This window comes from Oncorhynchus clarkii, chromosome 6 (assembly GCF_045791955.1).
Source record: "Oncorhynchus clarkii lewisi isolate Uvic-CL-2024 chromosome 6, UVic_Ocla_1.0, whole genome shotgun sequence".
NCBI classification, from domain to species: domain Eukaryota; kingdom Metazoa; phylum Chordata; class Actinopteri; order Salmoniformes; family Salmonidae; genus Oncorhynchus; species Oncorhynchus clarkii.
Window position 1 is genome coordinate 17115651 of NC_092152.1, and position 25218 is coordinate 17140868.

The window sequence follows — 25218 nt, forward strand, 5'->3', positions numbered from 1 at the left end:
ACTTAACACATTATGTTGCTAAATCAAAAATATTATAAGTTTAAGTTAGCTGACTTATTACTGATGTTATCCAAATAACTGTTTATGGTCGTAGCAATATGATCCTGCAGATTCATTTCAGGAAAATACAAATTTGTCTTGCAGCATAAGAATTTGCCTGAAATATGAAACTATGTGTTATTTTGATATTGTGGAGATATGAATATTAATATTTGTATTTTTAAGTCATCAAAGGGTATGTTTGAAAATGCAATTCCATATTTTTATTTGGTAAAGCATTAGCATATTCAGTCAAAACCAACCTAGCAGAGGACTTCAGATAAGCAATCTCTTTTATCAGTCATTTTCAAATAAGGAATTTAAATTGGTGATCAAAAACTTAATACCAATATTCTCCTATAAAACTCAGATCCTTTACTCAGCATGCCAATATATGACCAGTGCCAACACATAGAGACACAAGCATGTAGACACAAACGTTAAGCTCCAGTTCCAGTGGTCTGCAAGGGTAAGAGGGATTATTGAAGATCAAGTGGGGGGGACCTGACACAACTGCCATGACGTGATTATGACAGTCATAACATAACAACACGACACCTATCATAACTGCAGTCATTTTACCTGCCTGGCCTGTCAGCACATATTACATTCTTCTCTCCCAGTAATTCATTAATGACATGGGCCATGCCTGCCAATGCCTCCTGGCGTATTGATCACAGTCTGCATAGTAATGCCTTGTTGCTCATTAAGCACTGCATGCTGGAGAATGAGGGCCAGAGAGTGTGCTGCTAGCGATACAATCTCATCACTCTGCTCGTTTAGAAGAACACAGGTCCCAGGGACAGGCAGGGACCAAATTTCCACGAATGTCTTCATACTGAAAAATAACAGTCCATTAGAAGGTGTTTTAAGCACCTCTATTGTTAATGTATGAAGTGACATATTTCGATGAACTGGGTAGGCTACTGTTCTTGACCCAAATGTCTTTTGGGGATATGTTTTTTTGCCATAATACTCTATTTCAGCTATAGCAACTGATTCAAATGAGAAACTGTGAGGTGAGATTTTGGTCTAACAAGTGCCTTGCACCGATGAGATGAATGCATAATTAATTTGACTGCATACTTTTTGCATTAACTTAAGAAGAGGTGAGTTGCGCGCCCAGGCTCTGCGTGGGACTCTGTGGCGGGCCGGGTGCAGTGGGCGCTAACCAAGGTTGCCAGGTGCACGGTGTTTCCCCCGACACATTGGTGCGGCTGGCTTCCGGGATGGATGCGCGCTGTGTTAAGAAGCAGTGCGGCTTGGTTGGGTTGTGTATCGGAGGACGCATGACTTTCAACCTTCGTCTCTCCTGAGCCCGTACGGGAGTTGTAGCGATGAGACCAGATAGTAGCTACTAAACATTTGGATACCACGAAATTGGGGAGAAAACGGGGTAAAATTCAAAACAAAAAAAAAGAAGAGGTGAGTAAATAAGGATAGCCGGTTAAGTTTTCACATCCGCATGGGGTTTTCTTCCACCAATTTGAATTGCCATGATGTGGATCATAAGGTCTGTTTTGGACTGGAATTCAAATAACTTTTTCACACTACTGAGCTAAGCCTAGCCGAGCTGTGCTGTGCTGTGCCGAGCTGTGCTGTGCTGTGCTGAGCTGTGCTGTGCCGAGCTGTGCTGTGCTGTGCTGTGCTGGCCAGGTAGCCACACTAGTTGCTGGAACTGGCTGCACAGCCACCACAGTTGCTGGAAAGGACAATGTGAAAAGAAAGCTTTGATAGCCTGAGGAACTAACAAAAAAGGGAGGGACTTACGTTCAGTAAGACACACTCATTTTCGTTTTCTGTTGCAAAACGTTTTAAAACGTTTTCCGTTGCGTGCCGTATTGAACATGACCCAGGCTAGGGAAAACAGGCTAGTCGGATGTGGCCATGACAGGTTGTCTTGTCAGGCCATTGCCCCTGTTTCACCTAATGGAATGCTGTCTCTGTAACTTCGTAATCCTTCTACAAACTCCCTGGTTTCTTTCTTTCTCACTCACTTGTACTCTTTGTTTTCATATTCAAATTTAGAGTTCAATTGATTTCAATAAGCTTAGATAAGCAATTTCATAAGCCTTGGTGCATGATTCAGTCACCTTGCATCTCTTCCCATTAGAATTTGAACAACTGCACAGAGAGTAGGATATGGAGTCTTTGCAGAATAGCTCTTCTCATACCACACTATGCAGCCCACTTTTTTTACTAATGGGCCCATTATAAACCACTGAACTCTGATGGGAAATGTGATAACAAGACTTTCTGCTGTTGATCATTACTTACATAATTCCTTTCTCTCAGGACTAACTGCTATTGTGGTAGTGATTGTTCTTTGTTTAAGCTAGCTGTTGTACTGTAGCTAGGTTTTTTAAATTGCCTAGATGATTTGTTGCCATCTTAAATATGCACATTTCAAATATGTGTCAAATATGAAAACACATACTGTATAGTATAAATAGACTCTATTTCACAGCTAAGCGTTCTGCCATTCATGTAGGTCTAAGCCCTTAGATCGGAATATCTCCTAAGCGAACATATGGAATTGTTTTAAGGTAGTCATACAATTTATCATTTAACCATTTGATTTGGAATTTTAGGAGCCCTGTAGGTCTAAAAAATAATTTATATCAAAATGATTTGATAAAATATTGAATTTGTTCTTTAGTGCTACAGCCCATAGAAACACATTGAATAACAATTGTGGCAAAACAGTCAAAAATACATCATAAGGACTAAGGTTTTGAAGTGTCTGTCCTATATCTAAGAGATACTGTATATATATAAAACATTACCCATGTTTGGTCACATTATTCGTGACACTTTTTACCCCCTCACAACGTTGTTGTGAGGACAGACGCTGGGAGACGAGAAGCAAGCACAGAGAGTGAATATTTAATAAATAACGGACATGAAACAAAACAAGGACAGTGTCTGGACAAGGGGAACAAAACAACATTAATGCAGACACGGGGAAGAAACTGAGGAAGTGACAGATATAGGGGAGGCAATCAATAAGATAATAGAGTCCAGGTGAGTCCCATGAAGCACAGATGTCCGCAATGATGGTGACAGGTGTGCATAATGATGGGCCGCCCTCGAGCGCCAGAGATCGGGAGCTGGAGCAGGCGTGACAGTTGCGCCATTTTTACAGCCCGGTATTGGGTTACCTTCAGATGACTGTGTGATTTGTAGCACAAAACAACCGACACTCGTGTTTGTGAGTCTCCCCTTTCGATATTGGTGACATAGTAGTTTGTAGCTCAAATGTTTCGGTCTGAATAGTTGGTTTTGTGAGAAGACCTCTTCACAATTAGGACGTCTGCGCCAGCAAGTTCAGTTGAGAGCCGTAAAGCTTGTGGATGTTTTAGAGCGAAACAATTTTCTTGTCTGCATCTTCTCATGTGTAGAAAAAGGCCGCTTTCACAAACTTTATATTGGCGGAAAGAGGGGATTGAGCTGCAGCCACTACAAGAAATGGCAAGTACTAGCAGAAACACACAGGGAGCTATTCAATATTCAAAATTACATCAACATGTGACGCACAGGTGCATCAATCGACTGTGGGGTTAATGGAGGAATTAGCTTTGGGACATTATTTGATGCATGATCTATAGTTCTTTGCACAGAGAGTGTTTTTGAATGAAAGCCTCTCCAACATTATCCAGGAAGAATCAGGAATTCCCCAGGGCAGCTGTCTAGGCCCGTTACTTTTTTCAATCTTCATGAGTAAAGCCAGTGTGTCTATGTATGCGGATGACTCAACACTATACACATCAGCTACTACAGTGACTGAAATTACTTCAACACTTAACAAAGAGCTGTAGTTTGTTTCAAAATGGTTGGCAAGGAATAAGGTACTCCTAAATATTTCAAAAACTAAAAGCATTGTATTTGGGACCAGTCATTCACTGAACCCCAAACCTCAACTAAATCTTGTAATGAATAATGTGGAAATTGAGCAAGTTGAGGTGACTAAACTGCTTGGAGTAACCCTGGATTGTAAACTATCAGATTGATACAACAGTAGCTAAGATGGGGAGAATTCTGTCCATAATAAAGCGCTGCTCTGCCTTCTTAACAGTATTATCAACATGGCAGGTCCTACAGGCCTTAGTTTTGTCACACCTGGACTACTGTTCAGTCTTGTGATCAAAGAGGGAATCAGGAAAATTGCAATTGACTCAGAATAGGGCAGCACGGCTGGTCCTTAAATGTACATGGGGAGCTAACATTAAAAATATGCATGTCAATCTCTCCTGGCTCAAAGTGGAGGAGAGATTGACTTCATCACTACTTGTATTTTTGATAGGTATTGACATGTTGAATGCACCGAGCTGTCTTTTGAACTACTGGCAAAAAACAGCTCAGATATCCCACAAAACATGCCACCAAAGGTCTCTTCACATTCCCCAAGTCAAGAACAGACTATGGGAGGCACGCCCCCCATAGTCTGTTCTTGACTTGGGGGCTGTGAAGGGGACTGTGAAGAGTTCTCTGGTGGCATGAAGTCAACCTCTCCTCTCCCATGATTACATGGAACTCTATTCCACATCAAGTAACTTATGCAAGCAGTAAAATTAGATTTTAAAAACAGATAAAAATACACCTTATGGAACAGCGGAGACTGTGATGACACACAAACACAGGCACAGACACATGCATACACACACACGATAACTGAACGCACTCACTTAATGTGTTGTGAAATCTGTTGTGAAGGTATTGTAACATTTTTAAAATTGTATAACTGCCTTCATTTTGCTGAACCCCAGGAGAAGCTGCTGTCTTGGCAGGAACTAATGGGGATCCATAATAAATAAAAATACGAATAGATGAGAAACACATCTACAGTATATTGACAATACTATCAACATATTCATTGAACATTGTATTGTAAAATTAAATTGCAGTTGAAGATTTACCAAACTAATGGAAATATTTGTTATGTTAGTGTGTATACTGCAGCCTTGTCCCGCTCCAGGCCTCACAGTGGTCATTATGGAGTGCTATTGCTCAGCGAGCTGCGGGCATTATCTCTCTCACAGCTCCACTCTTCCTACTCTCTCTGGGTTTAAACACATTGACCCCTCAAAACACACACACACACTGCACTGACTCTATGCACGCACACTGGACTCTACCCACACACTCACACATACTTACACTAGATACGCCCACACACACATAACCATAACATGCGCACACATGTATACTGACTACACACACACACTCACACCAGTGGAGGCTGCTGAGGGGAGAACGGCTCATAATAATGGCCGGAACGAAGCTAATGGAATGGAATGAAACACCTGGAAACCATGTATTTGATTACATTCCACTGATTCCGCTCCAGTCATTACCACGAGCCTGCTCTCCCCAATTAAGGAGCCACCAACCTCCTGTGACTCACACACACACACACTTTCACACTCATCACATATGCTGCTACTGCTCATTATCTATCCTGTTGCCTAGTCACTTTACCCCTACCTATATGTACATAGCTACCTCAATTACTTTGTACCACTGCACATCGACTCGGTACTGGCATTTCCTGTATATAGCCATGTTATTTTTACTCGGTATTGTAATTGTTTATTCACTGTTTATTTATTCCTTTTGTCACTATTTTATTTTATTGTATTATTATTTTTTATCTTTAACTCTGCATTGTTGAAAAAGGACCCGTAAGTAAACATTTCACTGTTAGTCTGCACCTAATCTTTACGAAGAATATGACAAATACATTTTCATTTGATTTGATTTGACACACCAGCCCTTCCGTTACAGTCTTTCCATTCAGTTGATTAATTGATTAGTAGTTGATTGATTATTAGTTGATTAATTGAAATAATTTAAATACTGCTGACAAACTAATGGTCACAGTATGTCTGTTTTATTCTGTGTGTGAGTGCCTCGGAGTGTTATGCAGTATGTGTGTAGTTGGATTACTATTGTTTACTTAAAGTGATGAGATGGGCTGGATCAATCACGTTTGATGTCCTGTGTTTTTATAGCGTTGTTTGTGCAGACATGGCAAATGCCTAAACCGGCGCTCCCTTTGGATCTGACAGATGAGTTGTATCCATTGGTCAGGAACCAGATTCAGCCAGGTATTCACTGGTGAAGTTTTTCTCTTGATGTGTCCGTTGTAAATTGATATTTAGTCCCTTCAAAGTACATACAGCTCTTGCAAGTAAATGATAAGGCGTTCACAGCCGCTGCAAAGTTATCCTCAATATATTGAATAATGTAAGCTACAGTTCTGTTTTTAGTCTGATATGTGTATGCCCTATATTGCAGACCCTCCCTGAGTCCCTAATCTTATATAGTCATAAAGTAAATCGCTATAAACAACTCTGGATGGCGGAGAAGGAGAAAGATAAAGAGAATGTAAAACATTGTATTCCATTTTTCTAGAATAATATCTCACAATAGCATATAAACTATGAGCAGGGGTCACCAACAGTGAATATATTGTTGTAATTGCTAAATTATCTTGACCATAATGTACAGTGGGGCAAAAAAGTATTTAGTCAGCCACCAATTGTGCAAGTTCTCCCACTTAAAAAGATGAGGCCTGTAATTTTCATCATAGGTACACTTCAACTATGACAGACAAAATCAGAAGAAAAGAAATCCAGAAAATCACATTGTAGGATTTTTAATGAATTTATGTGCAAATTATGGTGGAAAATAAGTATTTTGTTAATAACAAAAGTTTATCTCAATACTTTGTTATATACCCTTTGTTGGCAATGACAGAGGTCAAACGTTTTCTGTAAGTCTTCACAAGGTTTTCACACACTGTTGCTGGTATTTTGGCCCATTCCTCCATGCAGATCTCCTCTAGAGCAGTGATGTTTTGGGGCTGTTGCTGGGCAACACAGACTTTCAACTCCCTCCAAATATTTTCTATGGGGTTGAGATCTGGAGACTGGCTAGGCCACTCCAGGACCTTGAAATGCTTCTTACGAAGCCACTCCGGTTTGGGATCATCGTCATGCTGAAAGACCCAGCCACGTTTCATCTTCAATGCCCTTGCTGATGGAAGGAGGTTTTCACTCAAAATCTCACGATACATGGCCCCATTCATTCTTTCCTTTACACGGATCAGTCGTCCTGGTCCCTTTGCAGAAAAACAGCCCCAAAGCATGATGTTTCCACCCCCATGCTTCATAGTAGATATGGTGTTCTTTGGATGCAACTCAGCATTCTTTGTCCTCCAAACACAACGAGTTGAGTTTTTACCAAAAAGTTATATTTTGGTTTCATCTGACCATATTACATTCTCCCAATCTTCTTCTGGATCATCCAAATGCTCTCTAGCAAACTTCAGACGGGCCTGGACATGTACTTGCTTAAGCAGGGGGACACGTCTGGCACTGCAGGATTTGAGTCCCTGGCGGCGTAGTGTGTTACTGATGGTAGGCTTTGTTACTTTGGTCCCAGCTCTCTGCAGGTCATTCACTAGGTCCCCCTGTGTGGTTCTGGGATTTTTGCTCACTATTCTTGTGATCATTTTGACCCCACGGGGTGAGATCTTGCGTGGAGCCCCAGATCGAGGGAGATTATCAGTGGTCTTGTATGTCTTCAATTTCCTAATAATTGCTCCCACAGTTGATTTCTTCAAACCAAGCTGCTTACCTATTGCAGATTCAGTCTTCCCAGCCTGGTGCAGGTCCACAATTTTGTTTCTGGTGTCCTTTGACAGCTCTTTGGTCTTGGCCATAGTGGAGTTTGGAGTGTGACTGTTTGAGGTTGTAGACAGGTGTCTTTTATACTGATAACAAGTTCAAACAGGTGCCATTAATACAGGTAACGAGTGGAGGACAGAGGAGCCTCTTAAAGAAGAAGTTACAGGTCTGTGAGAGCCAGAAATCTTGCTTGTTTGTAGGTGACCAAATACTTATTTTCCACCATAATTCCACTACAATGTGATTTTCTGGATTTTTTTTCTCATTTTGTCTGTCATAGTTGAAGTGTACCTATGATGAAAATTACAGGCCTCTTTCATCTTTTTAAGTGGGAGAACTTGCACAATTGTTGGCTGACTAAATACTTTTTTGCCCCACTGTATGTACCTACAAATACCTAGGTGTCTGGTTAGACTGTAAACTCTCCTTCCAGACTCACATTAAGCATCTCCAATCCAAAATTAAATCTAGAATCAGCTTCCTATTTCGCAACAAAGTCTCCTTCAATCATGCTGCCAAACGTACCCTCGTAAAACAGACTATCCTACCGATCCTTGACTTCGGCAGGGCAGCGATCCTTGACTTCTACTCAGCAAATTGGATGTAGTCTATCACAGTACCATCCGTTTCGTCACCAAAGCCCCATATACAACCCACCACTATGACCTGTATGCTCTCGTTGGCTGGCCCTCACTACATATTCATCTCCAAACCCACTGGCTCCAGGTCATCTATAAGTCTTTGCTAGGCAAAGCCCCGCCTTATCTCAGCTCACTGGTCACCATAGCAACATCCACCCGTAGCACGCGCTACAGCAGATATATTTCACTGGTCATCCCCAAAGCCAACACTTCCTTTGGCCGCCTTTCCTTCCAGTTCTCTGCTGCCAATGACTGGAATGAATTGCAAAAATCACTGAAGCTTTAACTTTAAGCTTCAGCTGTCAGAGCAGCTTACTGTACCTGTACACAGCCAATCTGTAAATAGCACACCCAATTACCTCATTTCCATATTGCTATTTATCCTCTTGCACCCCAGTATCACTACTTGCACATCATCATCTGCACATCTATCACTCCAGTGTTAATGCTAAATTGTAATTATTTCACCTCTATGGCCTATTTATTGCCTTACTCATCTACATTTGCACACACTGTACATTGATTTTTATATTGTGTTATTGACTGTATGTTTGTTTATGTGTAACTCTGTGTTGTTGTTTTTGTCGCATTGCTTTGCTTTATCTTGGCCAGGTCGCAGTTGGAAATGAGAACTTGTTCTCAACTGGCCGACCTGGTTAAATAAAGGTGAAATAGATCAAATAAAATAAAATAAATTGTATTGAGCTCCATGTCAAATGATAGTGTAAATGGTCTGAGACATTCTCATAATGGTATATCTGTCAGCAAAATACTAGTGTGATTCCTGATCACACAACTAGTTTTGATCTTCGCCTCTAGATTATTCTAATTATAGGTCTCTCTAAATCCCTCTCCTGTAGCACTCCTTCATCTCTGACTACTTGTCAAATAACACCATAGAGTGAAGGCCTGTGAATTAAAGAATGGTCTCTAATACGGTTCCAATCAGCCTTTTTCCCCACAATGTACAAGTTCCCACTCCCAGTGTCTCCTACGTTGGATGGAATAAGTTCACGAATTGTACTGAATTTTATAGAGATGAGCCACCATGACATTAGCTATTCCCTGTTGTGTCGTTTGCCAACATAATCACAGAGTCGTGTGGACCATTCTCCCGCCATAAAACATTATTTGGCTCAGCATTGTTAACCTCTCTGGGATATGTGGGACGCGTCCCACCTGGCCAAAAGCCGGGGAAAATGCAGAGCGCCAAATTCAAATAAATTACTATAAAAATCATACTTTCATTAAATCACACATGCAAGATAGCAAATTAAAGCTACACTTGTTGTGAATCCAGCCAACATGTCAGATTTCAAAAAGGCTTTTCGGCGAAAGCAAACGATGCTATTATCTGAGGATAGCACCTCCGTAAACAAAAGAGAGAAACCATGTTTCAACACTGCAGGTGCGACACAAAACGCAAAAATAATAATATAATTCATGCCTTACCTTTGACAAGCTTTTTTTGTTGGCACTCCAATATGTCCCATAAACATCACAAATGGTCCTTTTGTTCGATTAATTGCGTCTATATATATCCAAAATGTCCATTTATTTGGCGCGTTTGATCCAGAAAAACACCGGTTCCATCTTGCACAACGTGACTACAAAATATCTCAAAAGTTACTTGTAGACTTTGCCAAAACATTTCAAACTACTTTTGTAATACAGCTTTAGGTATTTTTTAACGTAAATAATCGCTAAAATTGAAGACGGGATGATCTGTGTTTAATACAGGAAGAAAACAAACTGTAGCTAACTTTCTGGTCACACACCTTTATCTAACAGTACACTTCAAGTGACCCTCGTTCAAGATGGCCATACTTCTTCATTACACAAAGGAATAACCTCAACCAATTTCTAAAGACTGTTGACATCCAGTGGAAGCGATATGAATTGTAAGAAGGTCCCTTAGAAATCTGGATACCCAATGAAAACCCATTGAAAAGAGAGTGATCTCCCCCAAAAAAATCTGAATGGTTTGTCCTCTGGGTTTCGCCCGCTAAATAAGTTATGTTATACTCACAGACATGATTCAAACAGTTTTAGAAACTTCAGAGTGTTTTCTATCCAAATCTAATAATATAATATGCATATATTATCTTCTGGGGATGAGTAGCAGGCAGTTGGATTTGGGCATGCATTTCATCCCGACGTGAAAATACTGCCCCCTGTCACCAAGAAGTTAATAATGTGTTTCGTTAATCGCTTTTGTGGTTGTCTTAGACTAATTACTTATCTAACTCTGCGAGAAACTCTCTGCTTGTTCCACTGTCCAGAAATGGACTGAAATAAATTAGAACCACCAGTGTTATTTTGGCCAACCCATTTTGCATAAAATGGATATGCTATCATACCATTAAGCCTTTTTATCAATCCAATCCATGCCTCTGCAATTTGCAGCCAACTTGTGTTCAACTGAGGTGAATTCCAAGTCGGGGAAATGAGATGAACAGAGCTACAAGCAGATACCCTAACTATTTTCCCTTGACTAATCTTGGTCACTTACCATGTGATGTTTCCTCTGTATCTCAACTTGAATATTCATTGTTTGGATTGTTTTGAATTAAATGCATTTTGTACTTTCAAAGGTAGATTTTTTTTTACTCCGTCTGTGTGAGCTTGTTGATGCGGTTGAGAACTCGCCAACAGTCATTTTTCCTTTTAGTTTAATCTGAGAGGTGTAATGGCTAATGATGAGAGAGAGATGATGCCTGACTAGCCGAGGATGTCACGCCCTGATCTGTTTCACATGTCCTTGTGCTTGTCTTCACCCCCCTCCAGGTGTTGCCCATCTTCCCCATTTTTCCCTGGGTACTTATACCTGTGTTTTCTGTCTGTCTGTGCGAGTTTGTTTTGTTCCTCAAACCCACCAGCGGGTTTCCCCTTGCTCCTGCCTTGTCTATTTTCTAGTTTTCCCGGGTTTGTCCTTTCTGCCTGCCCTAACCCTGTGCCTGCATGCCATCCAGTACCTTTGCCTGCCCGTGTTCAAATGAATACACTTTTGTTACTTCGACATTGTCTGCACCTGGGTCTTACCTTCAAATGTGTTAGAGGAGGCAAAATCAAGTCAATGCCCTGGAAGATAAGATGTTGATGCTCCTGAGGGTGAATTTAGCTTGATTGTATTCCTGAATTTCTCTTGACGCGACAGTATCATATAGCCAGTACAGAAGTTCAGGGGAGTCATTTGTCATTCACGCGTAGGCATAGATATGTGGGTAAACCATGCGTGGGATCATTTCCATGCAAAGTGTGAGATTTATCAATACGAGCGCAGTGGTGTAAAGTACTAAAGTAAATATACTTTAAAGTACTAAAGTATTTTGGGGGGATATCTGTACTTTACTATTTATATTTTTGACTACTTTTACTTCACTACATTCCTTAAGAAATGTGTACTTTTTACTCCATACATTTTCCTTGACAAAGTACTCGTTACATTTTGAATGCTTAGCAGGACAGGAAAATAGTCAAATTCACGCACTTATCAACCGAACATCCCTTGTCATCCCTACTGCCTCTGATCTGGTGGACTCACTTTTACACACATGCTTCTTTTGTAAATTATGTCTGAATGTTGGAGTGTGTCCGTGGCCTTCCGTAAATAAATTAAAAAAACAAGAAAATGGTGCCATCCGGGCCTCCCGGGTGGCACAGTGGTCTAGGGCACTGCATCGCAGTGCTAGCTGTGCCACCAGAGACCCTGGGTTCGAGCCCAGGCTCTGTCGCAGCCGGCCGCGACCTGGAGGTCCATGGGGCGACGCACAATTTTACTTTTGATACTTAAGTATATTTTAAACCAATTACTTTTAGACTTTTACTCAAGTATAATTTTACTGGGTTACTTTAACTTTTGCTTGAATCATTATCTATTAAGGTATCTTTACTTTTGCTCAAGTATGACAGTTGGGTACTTTTTCCACCACTGTATGAGTGTTTGCTTGAGAGTGTGTGTAAATTTACGCACGGTCATGACCATGCGTATACACAGTGCCAAGTGGTGGAATAAGGGAACTGCTTGTCAACGTAGAATGGGGAAAATACAAAACATGAAGAACATTTGCTCTTCCATGACATTGACTGACCAAGTGAATCCAGGTGAAAGCTATGATCCCTTATTGATGTCACTTGTTACACCGAACAAAAATTTTAACGCAAAATTCAACAATTTCAACGATTTTACTGAGTTACAGTTCATATGAAGAAATCAGTCAATTTAAATAAATTCATTAGGCCCTGAGAATACAGATACAACAAAATACTGTTGGTCACAGATACCTTTAAAAAAAATGGGCCTCACAATGGGCCTCAGGGCCTCATCACGATATTTCTGTGTATTCAAATAGCCGTCAGTAAAATGCAATTGTGTTCATTGTCTATAGTTTATGCCTGCCCATACCATAACCCCACCACCAGCCTTCTGTTATTTATATAAAGTGTATTATTGGGATGCAAACTCAAAATGTAATACATTTCAACTGTATATCTGACATGGTAAAGGTGTCTTATTTTTTAAAGACCATAACCATGTTTGTGAGGTGTATACTTTTGTTTCAAAGTAGATTTGTTTAAGAATACCAAGAGACACTCTGTGTGACCCTGATTTAGTACACTGCAGTAGAAGTTTGTGTCAAGAACTGCAAAGCTGCTGGGATTTTCATGATTTTCATGCTAACCAAAGGACATCCAGCCAACTTGACCCAACTGTGGGAAGCACTGGAGTCAACATGGGCCAGCATCCCTGTGGAACGCTTTTGACACCTCATAAAGTCCATGTCGTTCTGGGGGCAAAAGGGGAGAGGGGTGCAACTCAATATTAGGAAGCTGTTCCTAATGTTTGGTATATTCAGTGTATATGTTGAAAATGTCTGAAATTGTGAGAGTAATAATTCAATAATTATTGTGAATTCATACAACATGCCGATTGGCATCTCACAGCCCTCGATGAGCCAATGTTTTGGATGCAATCATCAGCAAAACAAACTGTGTGTGTATGACACTTGAAGGAGTTTGATAAATCACACTTTTTCTATGCTTCTGAACATTCCGTTCGTAAGTATTATTTTTGAATGGTTTCTACTCAATATTGATAAATAAGGCCCCAGGATTTCATCGCTATAATAGACGTTCTGATTGTACAGAAGAGCCTATAGCTGTGTGTTAGAGCGAACAGATTTGAGCATCCAATCGTGTTAATCTAGAGACATGTAAATATACTGATGGAGAATTTATCATCTTTGAATTAATTATACTGTCTCTTAGGCTGTGTCCACACTTGACACTTACATGCGACTTCTGCTATCAGAATACGAAGATCGCATTGAAAAGACAGGTCTAGACACATAAAAGTCGCATTGTGAGGAGGTGGTCAGGGACTCATTGTGTGTAGATTTATCCTCAGTCTGGACATAATCAGGCTACCAAAAGCGCATACAGTGGGAGACGTGGTCAGTACTCCGCCCACAAAACTCAACAATGTTTTGTTTGGCTAGGATTATGCTAACCCGTTTGCAGTCCGTTTCACTTTGCATGCCAGCTAGCTGGCTGTTAGCTACAGTAGTTAGCTACTGCCATCAAGTTGTTGTTGTGTTGTTGTCATATTTAGCCTATTCCACCATTTGTAGAATGCGTACTTGCATTTGAATATAGCGCAGTGAAAATGAATCTGGACACATTTAAATGTAAGTATAGACGCATGATGTGTTCAGAATTCAAAATCGGAACTCCATGATCAGAATACAAAAACTGCATTAACTGTCAAGTCTAGACACAGCCTTATAGTCTCTCCCCATCGTAATTGTACAAGCTTCATTAGCTCAGCTTTCGCAGAGAACGGCATTTTATTTTTAATTGAATAATTGCTATTTCATAAGCCTGTAGGTTAAACAATGACAGAGGTTAGCTGGATATTGGGCGGTCTCCCCCGGGAGTGTTCCCCTCAGAATTGCTGAATTCAGGAGGACGCTTCTCATGGAGAAGAATGTCAAAGACAAAACAAAAGCTGCATCAAGCCTAATTAAATCTTCACCCTTATTTGCATAGAACTGCGCTAAAGGCGGAGAACGGCTTTGCCAAATCAACTCTGCACAGAGACCTGAGCCTCCTCAATGCAGACGTGCTGGAAATGAGTGAAATCAATACCAATGCAGTGGTGTGCCTGTCTACGGTGCCAAAGCCACAGGCAAAACGAGATATTTAAAGTAGGGGGACGTAGGGAGGGCCCCAGGTGTCATGGTGGGATGATTAATTTAGAGCAGAACTAAGAGGCTCCATGTCACCCTTTCTGACAGGTGTTCAAAGAACCCCTAACCTGAACCTGCAACTCTCAGGGTCGGTGCAGACGGCTGTGTGATGTACTCTATGAAGTCAGCCTCCTCTACCTCTCACCTCTCTCTATGCCTTTATCTGACAGGGGAGGGAGAACACCCGCGCTAGATGTGTTACCAAGAACAAGCACTACTGAAAAGTAGTAAAATCCTGCTGCTGCACAGATGGAAGAGTGTATTCTTAATAATTGGTGGCCAGGAATGTTGCTTCCTGAGGGAAAGGTAGTGTAGTCATGATCATAACCAGGTGGCGAGATTCATGTTTCCTCCTGGCACAATAAAAAAAAGAGCTGATTAATAAATGCATCAAATGTGGCCAATCTCCTATACATACAATAACTACTCACCTTAAATAGTTACGCAAATATATTTATTAGACCAATTTTACAGTTTCTTCATAGTTACATGTAAGCCACACAATTTAAACTTACTTTGAAATGTATACAACTACCTCATCAACTTTACTTGGCGTATTTGTCACTAAAGTGATAATTCCTATCAGCATCTTACGGGTGCAAAGACTAACTAATAATCTTTTACAGTTGAAGTCGGAAGTTTGCATACACTTAGGTTGGAGTCATTAAAACTTGTTTTTCAACCACTCCACAAATTTCTTGTTAACAAACTATAGTTTTGGCAAGTTGGTTAGGACATCTACTTTGTGCATGACACAAGTCATTTTTCCAACAATTGTTTACAGACAGATTATGTAACTTATAATTCACTGTATCACAATTCCAGTGGGTCAGAAGTTTGCATACACTAAGTTAACTGTGCCTTTAAACAGCTTTTTAAAAATCCAGAAAATGATGTCATGGCTTTAGAAGCTTCTGATAGGCTACTTGACATCATTTGAGTCGATTGGAGGTGTACCTGTGGATGTATTTCAAGGCCTACCTTCAAACTCAGTGCCTCTGCTTGACATCATGGAAAAATCAAAAGAAATCATCCAAGCCCTCAGAAAAAAAATTGTAGACCTCCACAAGTCTGGTTCATCCTTGGGAGCAATTTCCAAACGCCTGAAGAAACCACGTTCATCTGTACAGACGATAGTACGCAAGTATTAACACCATGGGACCACGCAGCCATCATACCACTCAGGAAGGAGACACTTTCTGTCTCCTAGAGATTAATGTACTTTGGTGCGAAAAGTGCAAGTCAATCCCAGAACAACAGCAAAGGACCATGTGAAGATGCTGGAGGAAACAGGTACAAAAAGTATCTATATCCACAGTAAAATGAGTCCTATATCGACATAACCTGAAAGGCCGCTCGGCAAGGAAGAAGCCACTGTTCCAAAACCGCCGTAAAAAAGCCAGACTATGGGTTGCAACTGCACATGGGGACAAAGATCGTACTTTTTGGAGAAATGTCCTCTGGTCTGATGAAACAAAAATAGACCATACTGTTTGGCCATAATGACCATCGTTATGTTTGGAGGAAAAAGGGGGAATCGCAAGCCAAAGAACACCATCCCAACCGTGAAGCACGGGGGTGGCAGCATCATGTTGTGGGAGTGCTTTGCTGCAGGATGGACTTGTGCACTTCAGAAAATAGATGGCATCATGAGGGAGGAAAATTATGTGGATATTTTGAAGCAACAAGACAGCAGTCAGGAAGTTAAAGCTTGGTAGCAAATGGGTCTTCCAAATGGACAATGACCCCAAGCATACTTCCAAAGTTGTGGCAAAATGGCTTAAGGACAACAAAGTCAAGGTACTAGAGTGGCCATCACAAAGCCCTGACCTCAATCCTATAGAAAATTTGTGAGCAGAACTGAAAAAGCTTGTGCGAGCAAGAGGCCTACAAACCTGACTCAGTTACACCAGCTCTGTCAGGAGGAATGGGACAAAATTCCCCAACTTATTGTGGGAAGCTTGTGGAAGGCATCCCGAAACGTTTGACCCAAGTTAAACAATTTAAAGGCAATGCTACCAAATACTAATTGAGTGTTTGTAAACTTCTGACCCCACTGGGAATGTGATGAAATAAATAAAAGCTGAAATAAGTCATTCTCTCTACTATTATTCTGCCATTTCACATTCTTAAAAAAAGGGATGATCCTAACTGACCTAAAACAGGGAATTGTTACTAGGATTAAATGTCAGGAATTGTGAAACTGAGTTTAAATGTATTTGGCTATGGTGTATGTAAACTTCCGACTTCAACTGTATGTGTCAAAGTCATTAACAAAAACGATTTAAGGCATTACCAATTACTGATTAAAGATGCAGTCCGGGTTCTTAAGCGCAACAAATTCGTAACATATTGTGCGAATCGGATTCGTAACATAAAGTGTAATAATATAACCCAGGACATAACATCATACGAAATGGACGACATAGTACACAATTCGACAATTTAGTACACCAAAAACAGGGATCCATTTTGGCACTGCACCACCACTTTCAAAACTATTGGCTGGAATTATACAAAGGTTCTGGAGTATCACTTCAACACCTGAGTGTTAAGATTTAATTTGAGATAATGAATATGCTGTTAAACGTCTCCACTGCAATGAGCGCTATTTTATTGGATGAGAGATTCTCAAGGGGTCTAATTAAAACCTAAGCACAATTATGGAAATTCACAGGAAAGTGCAGTTTAAATATAAGTAGTGTGCTTAATTTCCCCAAAAATTCCAAAGCTTTGATGCTGGAAAATGTTAAATGATTTGGCTTGAGATATGTAAACTGTCAGTCTAAAAGCCAAAAGGAGCTGGGGTAAAAAGATACATACTGTGAGCACAGGGATGTAGGGTTAAGACCACACTGAAAAACTCACATTTTCAGGCATGAGAATTGATAGATTGACCATTTTGCGTTGATAAGGACAGACCTACCGGTATGTGCCAGACGGATCAACTGGGATGAATGAGTGAAGGTCAGACAAAAAGAGGTTCAAATTGGAAAACAGCATGGAGAGTTGTTCATCTCATCAATAATTCAAAAGAGAACATGCAAACTGGCAAGTAAATTCATTTTTTTATTTGTGCTTTTTCAGTGTACATATCTATCTGTTTCGACATACTGGAAGTCTCTATGGCCTGAGGCTCTGCGTGTACCAATTAATGTCTCAAACTTTTCCCCAAATGATGAAATAACTATCAGATCTATCTGATTGGTACACGTTGCTCTAGTCTAGATGGTCGTGAACTGTTATGGAGACGCATGCAGACAGTGCCACGTCACTTAGTGCATTTGTGCATCATGCACATCGTCTAAGATGTCCTTGAGCTCCACAGTTTCACAAGTCCACAACACCCTCTTAAGTTAGCCCTTCGCTCATTCAATAAGTATTCCAACCTTGTGTGTGTCTGATGAAATAAACAGTCAATACAGAACAAGTTGAAGGGCACACAAAACACATTGTAGCTTCCCGATATTAAGACAACGTATTCCAGAATATGAAGCTGTTTGCCTTCAGTGTTATTCTCCTGCCCTCTGTTTCCTGTGATCTGCAGGTTGGGGAGAATGTCAGACAATCTCTGTAGACCGCTCCTTGCAGAGGGATTATCAGGCAGTAGCAGCGATCAATGCTCGAAAAGGCATGCTTATCAAAGGGGGTTTGTGTCGACAACACTGACAACCACACAAGTTTACCCTGAGACACTGAAGGCTGTGGTGGTTTATTTACCTTAGTTACTGAGTTATCTGTGGTTGTCTTTAATCTCAAATTCTGTAGTCCTTATTTCTTCAGGGGCAAAACTAGTACATATGATTTCATATTATGGATGATGCCACGATGCCATCTTATAGCTTGTTTTGCGAACACACCTAAGTGCACGCAGAGTTCCATCTGATCTGTGATCATAATAGTATCTCATAATTAATAATTGTTGAATTTCTTATATGATCCTAACACACCCTTACAAAAAGGAATGGTGCCCCGTGTGAGGGAAACCCCTTTATATTCTATCGATACAGGTGCACGAGTGGGCACACCGTTGCAGCTGTGGGTGCCATTGTGGAGACTGATGATAACCTTCCAGTGTAAATAGCCCATCTATTTGCTGTGGAATGAACCCATTAAACAACACTGTTTATGCCTGATGATGAACTCTAGCGATTTGCTCTGCTGCTGGGAGAAGCCTATCCAATGGATCCAGCTGTTTGAACAATGTGTCTGCACTGGGCAGAGGACGGATTAGGGGGGAGAGAGATTAGGCTACTTGGTGTGGCTTTCCACTGTAATATTAAGGTCATTCTCGAGTGCTGAACCTTTTGGAGTTAAACTTAATCTAAAATCGATTTAGACGCTCCTCCAGCAGCCATGTAGTGAATTGGTCAATCAGCGTGCTAGCGATGCATTCCAAGATTTCTATATGAGAACATTAACTCTTTCTGGTATTTGAGACCACCGCACCATAGCACAGCACATACAATGTGCATGCAGGGCATTATGGGTAATAATGTGATAAATGTTAATTGTGACTTTCTCCTCAATTTTCTCCTCACTGGCTATGTGAAAACTAATGTGGCCACCTGCAGTGGAGGCCCACTGCAGTGGAGACCCAATGAAATTACGTGGAACCAACATGGAATAGACGTTGAATTGACGTCTATGCCCAGTGGGGGTTCACTTGTAGGAACCATACGAGGTGTTCCACAACTGTCGACATCAGCTGTAGAGACGCAGCATGATTGGCTTAGCACCGGCAAAATCTCCTAGCCTATTGTTTTTCTGTCCTGGTGGTATAGCACATAGACCAGTCTACGGCCTACAAAGAGAATTCATATGAGGGAGAGCACAGTAGTTCCTTGCCAAGCGCCCATATACTTGCAGAGAGAGAGAGGTGTACCCCACTGGGTCTGAAACACCTGAAAAGTTAGTTACTGTGCCTTGGATACTGTTATCGTTCAGTGATGGAAAGTGATCCATTGTGCCATTCCTATTTCTCCATCTTGAATCACAGCTGTTCATGTCAGATCATGACGGGCCTCTCCTCTGTTTCGTCTCAGGTTTGAAGAGGATGCATGCCTTGACCATCCAAGCCAACTACGAGCTGCGAATTGACCTGGAGGACTTTGAGAACAGCACAGCTTTCGCCCAGTACGGAGCCTTTGGAGTGGGACTGTTCTCTGTTGACCCGGATGAGGATGGCTACCCGCTGACTATTGCTGACTACTCAGGCACTGCAGGTAATGCAATACCCTACTGTACTGTAGCCATTTATTATGGCTCATACCTGTCGGTTTAGTAGACTTTATAAATCCCCTATAAACCCTATAAATTCCAGTTTGTTTAAACTTCTTTAAAACTTGTAATTTCTATTGGTTCTACTGATCTTTCTATTGGTCCTACTGATCTTCCTATTGATCCTACTGATCTTCCTATTGGTCCTACTCATCTTCATATTGGTCCTACTGATTTTCCTATTGATCCTACTGATCTTCATATTGGTCCTATTGATCTTCCTATTGGTCCTACTGATCTTTCTATTGGTTCTACTGATCTTCCTATTGGTCCAACTGGTATTCCTATTGGTCCTACTGATCTTCATATTGGTCCTACTGATCTTCCTATTGATTTTCATATTGGTCCTACTGATCTTCCTATTGGTCCTACTGATCTTCCTATTGATCCTACTGCTTTTCCTATTGATTTTCATATTGGTCCTACTGATCTTCATATTGGTTCCACTGATCTTCATATTGATCCTACTGAGCTTCATATTGATCTTCATATTTGTCCTACTGATCTTCATATTGGTCCTACTGATCTTCATATTGATTTTCATATTGGTCCTACTGATCTTCATATTGGTCCTACTGATCTACATATTGATCCTACTGATCTTCATATTGATCCTACTGATCTTCCTATTGATCTTCATATTGGTCCTACTGATCTTCATATTGGTCCTACTGATCTTCATATTGATCCTACTGATTTTCATATTGCTCCTACTGATCTTCCTATTGATCTTCATATTGGTCCTACTGAGCTTCACATTGGTCCTACTGATCTTCCTATTGGTCCTACTGATCTTCCTATTGGTCCCACTGATCTTCATATTGGTCCTACTGATCTTCCTATTGATCTTCATATTGGTCCTACTGATCAAATCAAATCAAATCAAATGTATTTACAGTGCCTTGCAAAAGTATTTGGCCCCCTTGAACTTTGCGACCTTTTGCCACATTTCAGGCTTCAAACATAAAGATATAAAACTGTATTTTTTTGTGAAGAATCAACAACAAGTGGGACACAATCATGAAGTGGAACGACATTTATTGGATATTTCAAACTTTTTTAACATATCAAAAACTGAAAAATTGGGCGTGCAAAATTATTCAGCCCCTTTACTTTCAGTGCAGCAAACTCTCTCCAGAAGTTCAGTGAGGATCTCTGAATGATCCAATGTTGACCTAAATGACTAATGAGGATAAATACAATCCACCTGTGTGTAATCAAGTCTCCGTATAAATGCACCTGCACTGTGATAGTCTCAGAGGTCCGTTAAAAGCGCAGAGAGCATCATGAAGAACAAGGAACACACCAGGCAGGTCCGACACACCTTTAAACATCCCAAGGAGCACTGTGCAAGCGATAAAATTGAAATGGAAGGAGTATCAGACCACTGCAAATCTACCAAGACCTGGCAGGGATGAACTGCAGAGATCTACAGCTGAGGTGGGAGACTCTGTCCAGGACAACAATACTATATTGCAACACAGCTGAACACACCATCCCCACTGTCAAACATGGTGGTGGCAGCATCACTGTCAAACATGGTGGTGGCAGCATCATGGTTTGGGCCTGCTTTTCTTCAGCAGAGACAGGGAAGATGGTTACAATTGATGGGAAGATGGATGGAGCCAAATACAGGACAATTCTGGAAGAAAACCTGATGGAGTCTGCAAAAGACCTGAGACTGGGACGGAGATTTGTCTTCCAACAAGACAATGATCCAAAACATAAAGCAAAATCTACAATGGAATGGTTCAAAAATAAACATATCCAGGTGTTTGAATGGCCAAGTCAAAGTCCAGACCTGAATCCAATCGAGAATCTGTGGAAAGAACTGAAAACTGCAGTTCACAAATGCTCTCCATCCAACCTCACTGAGCTCGAGCTGTTTTGCAAGGAGGAATGGGAAAGAATTTCAGTCTCTCGATGTGCAAAACTGATAGAGACATACCCCAAGCGACTTACAGCTGTAATCGCAGCAAAAGGTGGCGCTACAAAGTATTAACTTAAGGGGGCTGAATAATTTTGCACGCCCAATTTTTCAGTTTTTGATTTGTTAAAAAAGTTTGAAATATCCACTAAATGTCGTTCCACTTCATGATTGTGTCCCACTTGTTGTTGATTCTTCACAAAAAAATACAGTTTTATATCTTTATGTTTGAAGCCTGAAATGTGGCAAAAGGTCGCAAAGTTCAAGGGGGCCGAATACTTTCGCAAGGCACTGTATATAGCCCTTCGTACATCAGCTGATATCTCAAAGTGCTGTACAGAAACCCAGCCTAAAACCCCAAACAGCAAGCAATGCAGGTGTAGAAGCACGGTGGCTAGGAAAAACTCACTAGAAAGGCCAAAACCTAGGAAGAAACCTAGTGAGGAACCAGGCTATGTGGGCTGGCCATTCCTCTTCTGTCTGTGCCTGGTGGAGATTATAACAGAACATGGCCAAGATGTTCAAATGTTCATAAATGACCAGCATGGTCAAATAATAATAATCACAGGCAGAGCAGTTGAAACTGGAGCAGCAGCACGGCCAGGTGGACTGGGGACAGCAAGGAGTCATCATGTCAGGTAGTCCTGAGGCATGGTCCTAGGGCTCAGGTCCTCCGAGAGAGAGAAAGAAAGAAAGAGAGAAAAAGAGAATTAGAGAGAGCATACTTAAATTCACACAGGACACCGGATAGGATAGGAGAAGTACTCCAGATATAACAAACTGACCCTAGCCCCCCGACACATAAACTACTTCAGCATAAATACTGGAGGCTGAGACAGGAAGGGTACTGATCTTCCTATTGGTCCTACTGATCTTCCTATTGGTCCTACTGATTTTCCTATTGGTCCTATTGATTTTCTTATTGGTCCTACTGATCTTCATATTGGTCCTATTGATCTTTCTATTGGTCAATTCACCCCTCTCTGGGAAGATATACAGTACAGTTTTGAAACATCCAGATATCTGGAAAATCTGATTCAGACATCTGTCAACCAATACGAGAGATCTTTTCAGCTGTAGATCATGAGTAGCAGCATCCAGGCAGTGTGTGTGTGTAATTCTCCTCGATTCAGCTCTATCGCAGGGGGCTCTTTTGGATGTTAATTGGATCCCTCTACTCAGTTAGTCCCAGGTTCCCCTTCTCAGCCCCTCACTCATGGTTGGGCCCAGCCAGACAGACTGTTGACCTTCTGGAGCTGCTGGAAAGGGCAGGAATAATGAAGTTGCAAGATGCCTCTGTGGCCACGGCTAATAAAGCAGGTCGTTATTACGGCCCGACATAAACAAACATTTGGATTATCATAAATCAGGAGGAGAATACTGCTTCCACTCGTGTTTAATTAGTGAGGTAGTCTTTAAAGGGCTGCTGCTTGGGATTCAGGGAACATTGATTCCAAATCTTATCAATTAAAACAGTTTTTTCATCAGATTAATTGATTCTCTAGTATTAAAAAAATAACACGTTTATTTAATTAAGGTTGATACTGCAGCAGCACTGTGTTGGCTTTAGCACAGTCCTGAGTTTTCTTTCAATACCTGCATTTAAATGATTTGTTCTTCATATTTAGTTTCAATTGACGAGCATTTAGGAGTAGCAGGTTGAGATTTAACTGCTGAAACTAATGGCAAAGTATCTGTTCAAAAATTGGCTCGGACTAAGACAGCGCTTGTACATTATTTCACTGTTTGCACTCTATCCATTTACCCACAAAACTGTCTCTGCCCTTCTATTCTTTGATACTTCATCTTCAACCCCTGCATAGATTATTTAACTATTATCAATAACAACAAACATAATGGTTCTGTCCTACAAAGATGGACAAAGGGCTGTAGCGATTCATGACATTTTGTTAGACGATTATTATTGCCGGTCTCACAATAACCGTTAATTAATATAAACACGTTTAGTATCTCCAGGCCTCCACACATACAAGCTGCATTACAGCCACTGATTTGCAACATCTAAGCACACCTTTGCAACACCTACATTTTAAAAAGTATAATAAATCAATTGAATATACACCATCCATTATTTATTTTAGGCAGGTCTAAAGAAACATTATGATATGTTGAAAATGTATACCAAAATAACAGAATATGAGTTATCCTACTGTATGTTATCTGGCTATGCGCCATGCCATAGGCTTGTTCGTTTAGCTGACAATATATGCTTATACAGTTCATTCAGAAAGTATTCAGATAGCTTGACTTTTTCCAAATTTTGTTACGTTACAGCCTTACTCTAAAATGGATTCACTTGTTTTTTTCCACTCATCAATCTACACAGAATACCCCATAATGAAAAAAACAAAAACAGGTTTTTATAGGCCCCAATCTGAGGTCCTGAGCTCTGGAGCAGGTTTTCATTAAGGATCTCTCTGTACTTTGCTCCATTCATCTTTCCCTTGATCCTGACTAGACTCCCAGTCCCTGCCACTGAAAACATCCGCACAGCATGATGCTGCCACCACCATGCTTCACCGTAGGGATGGTGCCAGTTTTCCTCCAGATGTGATGCTTGGCAATCAGGCCAAAGATTTGAATCTTCGTTTCATCAGACCAGAGAATCTTGTTTCTCATGGTCTGAGAGTCTTTTAGGTGCTTTTTGGCAAACTCCAAGCATGCTGTCATTTGCCTTAAGGAGGAGTGACTTCTGTCTGGCAACTCTACCATAAAGGCCTGGTGGAATGCTGCAGGAAGGTTATCCCATCTCCACAGAGGAACTGGAGCTCTGTCAGAGTAGCCATCGGGTTCTTGATCACCTCCCTGACCAAGGTCCTTCTGCCCCGATTGCTCAGTTTGGCCTTGCGGCCAGCTCAAAGAAGAATATAGGTGGTTCCAAACTTCTTCCATTTAAGAATGATGGAGGCCATTGTGTTCTTGGGGACCTTCAATGCTGCAGACATTTTTTGGCACCCTTCCCCAGGTCTGTGCCTCGACACAATCCTGTCTCGGAGCGCTACAAACAATTCCTTCGACCTCATGGCTTTGGTTTTTGCTCTGACATGCACTGTCAGCTGTGGGACCTTATATAGACAGGTGTGTGCCTTTCCAAATCATGTCCAATGAATTGAATTTACCACAGGTGGACTCCAATCAAGTTGTAGAAACATCTCAAGGATGAATAATGGAAACAGGATGCACCTGAGCTCGATTTCGAGTCTCATAGCAAAAGGTCAGAATACTTATGTAAATAAAGTATGTCTGTTTTTTATTGTTAATACATTTGCAAAATTGTAAAAAAAAACAGTTTTCACTTTGTTATTATGGGGAGTTGTGTGTAGAGTGATTACATGTTTTAAAATCAATTTTAAAATAATGTTGTAATGTAA

At 40.9% G+C, this 25218-nt stretch overlaps 1 protein-coding gene across 4 annotated transcripts in view; it reads left to right on the forward strand.

Annotated features, from left to right (window-relative positions):
• The window catches only part of LOC139410671 (fibrinogen C domain containing 1a), a 101870-nt gene that overhangs the window by 66026 nt on the left and 10626 nt on the right, over positions 1 to 25218 (forward strand). For all 4 annotated transcript variants that reach the window (XM_071156061.1, XM_071156064.1, XM_071156062.1 and 1 more), the window contains one exon: positions 19665 to 19844. In XM_071156061.1, coding sequence (XP_071012162.1) covers positions 19665 to 19844 — 180 coding nt within the window. The remainder of the gene's footprint in view (positions 1 to 19664; positions 19845 to 25218) is intronic.